A 4,651-nucleotide genomic window follows, 5' to 3' on the forward strand; every position below is an offset into this window, starting at 1 on the left:
TTAGCATTAGGAGATATACCTAATGTAAATGACGAGTTAATGGGTGCACACACCAACATGGCACATGTATACATATGTAACAAACCTGCACGTTGTGTACATGTAACCTAGAACTTAAAGTATAATAATAAGAAAAAATAATGCATTAGCAGGGTATATGAGTTACAACCAGTGAACTAATATTGATACATTATCATTAAATTTATAGTTTACATTAAAGAAAAAAGAAAAGGAGGCAATGCAAAAGCAAACCTGGAATCATTTGTGTTTGTTGGCTGGTTATGTCATTTATTTTTTAATGTTGAATCTGAGACGTAGGGGATGAAAAAGAGACACTAAAACCCAGGCTTTAGAACTGACAATTTCTGGAAGGAGGGGCGGAGACAAGGTTCGGAAGAAAAGAAATGAGAGCTCTGGAGAGAAGTTAGGCGAAAAGACTCAAGACTCATACACAAATACCTTGGCAAATCCCTCCTGAGTCACGAAGAGTAGTCACACCTGTAATTCCAGCACTTCAGGATGCCAAGGCAGGCGGATTACCTGAGGTCGGGAGTTCAAGACCAGCCTGGCCAACATGGCGAAATCCTGTCTCTACTAAAAATATTAGCTGGGTTTGGTGGTGCGTGCCTATAATCCCAGCTACTCAGGAGGCTGAGGCAGGAGAATCACTTGAACTGAGAGGCAGAGGTTGCAAGATCGCACCCTGCACTCTAGCCTGGGCAATAGAATGAGACTCCATTTCAAAAAAAAAGTTATTATCCATACGCTTATTTTGTACTGCCTTTGTACCTTATCCCCACATTTATTGATAAATTATTATATGGCATCATTATTGTCTTTCCATCTTTGTATCACCTAAAAGATTACAGACTATGTTTCTCACAATGCATAGTGTATTTTATGGGGAATGCAAAGGTGTCACCATATGTCAATTAACTGAACTAAGGTATAAAATTATTCAGCTCTGCTTTATCTAAAATAAAATAAATATCGCTAATTTTTAATGATTATCTAATTATCTGGCTTTCCTTTTGTTATAAATCTTGGTGCATTTCCTACAATGACAAACAAGGGTGGTTGTACTTATGTTACTGAATTTAGGGTCCAAAACAGAAAAGACAGATGAAATACTTAAACTCTAAAGAGTAATTTTAATATTATGTGTGAAATTTTCTAGTATTTCAAAGGACATGTACTCTTCTAAAGACACCATCTAGGGTGCAAGGTAAACTTGATAGTTAAAAGCAATGCATTTATTTATTTTTATTTCAATAGTTTTTGCAGTACTAGTGGTTTTTGTTTACACGGATGAACTGTATAGTGGCCAAGTCTGAGATTTTAGTGCATCTAAATCTCAGTGCTGTACATTATACCCAGTATGTAGTTCTGTATGCCTCACCACCCCCTTCTGCAATATTTCCTCCTTCTAAAAGCAATGCTTTTAATCAGATTTAGCTGTGACTTTGGGGAAGTAAAATAAGCCCTTATATATATACTCATGTGATGAAAGAAAATAAAAATAAACTATACCTCATAGGACCCTGGTGAAGATTAACTTAGGTACTCCTGCACTATTTCATTTAATATTGTATGTTTTATATAATAAGTACCCAGTAAAGGCCAAAGTGATATCTTTGATGATAATAGTGATGACAATAAGTTGATGATATTTGGCAAATGTATCTTTGATAGACCCTTAAACATTTTTGAATTCACGTCCCTATCTCTGGCAGGAAAATTCCCGAATTGCAGTTCTTGAATCTGGGAGCTTGAGGATTCATAACGTACAAAAGGAAGATGCAGGACAGTATCGATGTGTGGCAAAAAACAGCCTCGGGACAGCATATTCAAAAGTGGTGAAGCTGGAAGTTGAGGGTAAGGAGCTGCATTTGTTCCACTCACAGTGTGACCAGGGGCCTCACTCTCTACTGTGAAGGCTGCACTTGGGCTTGGGAGAGAATAGATGTGGGCAGCCCAGTTCCCTCAGTTGTTCCACATATTAGGCCATAGGTCAAGCCTATGATAAAAGAATAGGAAAACTGAAAAAGAAAGAAATTTTCACTAGTATAAAAGGTCATATTCCATTGATTACTCACAATCACTGGTAATTTTTACCAAACAGACTAAATTTACTGTAACAGTAAAATAATAGAAATCCATTTTAGAATGTCTTCCTGGTTTGGACAATTCTTCCCTCATTTACAAACTTGGGCACAACAATTTTAATCTTTTTCATCATATAGAACAACTTTAAAAAGATGTGATAAGGGGGAAAAAGTAGCTGTTTTCAGATAGTATTCTATCACAAAGCTTGGGAAAAAAAATTAACTCAAATCGTAAAGCCAAAAATAATCTCAGTTTTATGAGTTATGTTGTCAAAATAGTTTTTCTTTTCTTTCTAAAATTATTTTTTAATCAGCTAATTCAATAACTTGGTGTGAAAGGTCTTCACTGAGAAATCAGAATCCAAATAGGTCTAGGTGTTCTATTCGCTTGTTAGTCGGGTCCTTCCTGACCTAAAATTGCACCACATTTGGCTTAAAAAGAAGAACTACCAGCACACCTCTATTAGGTGAGTAAACTGAGTACACACCCTTCCTAGCTCTTCCTGTTGTATGCCAGAGAATTAACATCTTTGGCTCCTAGCTTTCTCACCTGTTAAGTGGGGTTTGCTCTATTTAATGAAGTTAGATGTTGATAGTGTTTAGCAGAGCATCTGGTCCTTTATGCACCCTCAATAAATGTTGGCTATAAGAATTATCATCTATTTTTCTGCTTTTCTCTTATCAGATTGACAAGTGTTAGAGCATCACATACTGGCACAAATTACAGTTCAATCAGGAAAAGACTTGAAGAGTTCTCCATATTTTGCTTTGATTCTATCCTACTTTCCTTAGGCCAAAATCTAAACTTTTCTGCATATTTCCTTCTCACTCATATAGTTTTCTATTAACCCCTTTAAGATTATTTTTATTTCCTTGATGGACATTCCTGACACATCTTTAATGATCTCGTTTCCCACATTTGCCTCTAATTGAGGTAACATCTTTATTATGTCATCGGACCAATTGCTCATAAAACGTTCATTAATTCCTCATGGAAAATAATGAGGTTGGTGGGAATAGTGGCTGTCAGAATATAAAAACACATTTTCAGCAAGTTGCTGTAATTTAATATCTTCTAAATAATCAGTGCTGTTTAAAGCTCAGTATTCAACAACCAGTTGATGTGATTTATTCAGTAAAAACTAAATAAACCTACAAACCCACCCAGACACACATTCAGACTCACTGAATCTCTGAATGCCTAGATCCAGTGTTTTCTTGTTCTGTCTAAGAATGATGCAGAATTAATGCTATCCATTTGTATAAAATACCACAGAGTTTTTCTCTTTAAGATATTAAAAATAAGTCTTCTGTATTATCATATTTAATACTGATCATTTAGGTCACTAGCTTCATAGGTATTAAAACAACTTGCTTTACCTTGGACCTAGAGAAAATCATCACCGAACTCCATTAGTTGGAGTTATTATACAGTTTGGTTTTGTGTTACCATTTAATTTTGTATCATGCCTGTCAGTAGCACTGAATACTGCCTCTTTTTTCCTAACCTTTAAATGGTCATGCTTAATGCTTTAAAAGTTAATATATGCTAGAGACTGTATTAAATTTGCTAGTACTGAGAGCTCATAATATCATTTAAAGTTACCCTAACTGTAGGTAATATGATGTTAGCACACATGTCTATTTCTACCCTCATCTTAGTCCCTATTAAAATAGCCACAATATGTGGCATGCTTAGCACAATTGCTGGTACATAATAAGCATTTAATAAATGGAATCTACTATATTTATTATGATTAAAACATAAAATTGTAACAAATTTGCTTTGGCTCTGAAAGCTCTGAAAAGTTGACTTCCACTTGAAGAAATAGTTGAGGTATTTTCATAAGATATAATGTAGACACGACCTATTTAGAGGTAGGGCTACCTCAACATACAACTCAGAACAAGTTTAAAAAAAAACAACTGAGAAATGACTGGGAAAACCTCAAAAGTACATGCAGATGTCTGCTAGTTTGGCAATGATGAGGACTGAAGATGATGAGGCAGGGCCATGGTCAGTTGGGGCAGACGAGCATATGTATGTATCAAGTCGTAACCCTGCAAATTAGTTATGTAATAGCTATATCGAAGCAGAACTCTATGGTGCCATTTGATGCTGGGCTACACTTAACCCAGATGGGCATACAGGAAAAGATACAGTTTTGTCATTGATAGCCTCTAATAAAGATAAACATACCAGGCCATGGATTGAGTACAATGTGTTAACTAAATCTTTGCTGTAACAAATGTGAAAGAAACACCCTACCACACAGAAGTAAAGCTCCCTTTCTAGATTGCCATTCTCAGACTGCTGGATCTCTGCAATGGAAATGCAAAGGTATCCTATACTTTGGTCTTGCCTTAAAAAGTTCAAACAGCGACATACAGAATTATTGATGGAAACATCTAACTCAAGCATGGTGTAGCATGGATGTCTTTTTGAAAGGATGTCCAATGGGAAGGCTAACATTTTAAAAGGTTCCATTGAGGCTAAATGTTTTATGTGGAGTATCTTGTTTAATCCTCACTAAAAGTCTGTAACA

The 4,651-nt window shown here is 35.7% G+C and overlaps 1 protein-coding gene across 3 annotated transcripts in view; it reads left to right on the plus strand.

Moving 5' to 3' along the window:
* Positions 1 to 4,651, plus strand: part of MUSK (muscle, skeletal, receptor tyrosine kinase) — a 132,241-nt gene that overhangs the window by 29,181 nt on the left and 98,409 nt on the right. For all 3 annotated transcript variants that reach the window (XM_011954607.1, XM_011954606.1, XM_011954609.1), the window contains exon 5: positions 1,734 to 1,875. In XM_011954607.1, coding sequence (XP_011809997.1) covers positions 1,734 to 1,875 — 142 coding nt within the window. The remainder of the gene's footprint in view (positions 1 to 1,733; positions 1,876 to 4,651) is intronic.

Source organism: Colobus angolensis, unplaced genomic scaffold (assembly GCF_000951035.1).
Source record: "Colobus angolensis palliatus isolate OR3802 unplaced genomic scaffold, Cang.pa_1.0 Scaffold386, whole genome shotgun sequence".
In the NCBI taxonomy this organism is placed as follows: domain Eukaryota; kingdom Metazoa; phylum Chordata; class Mammalia; order Primates; family Cercopithecidae; genus Colobus; species Colobus angolensis.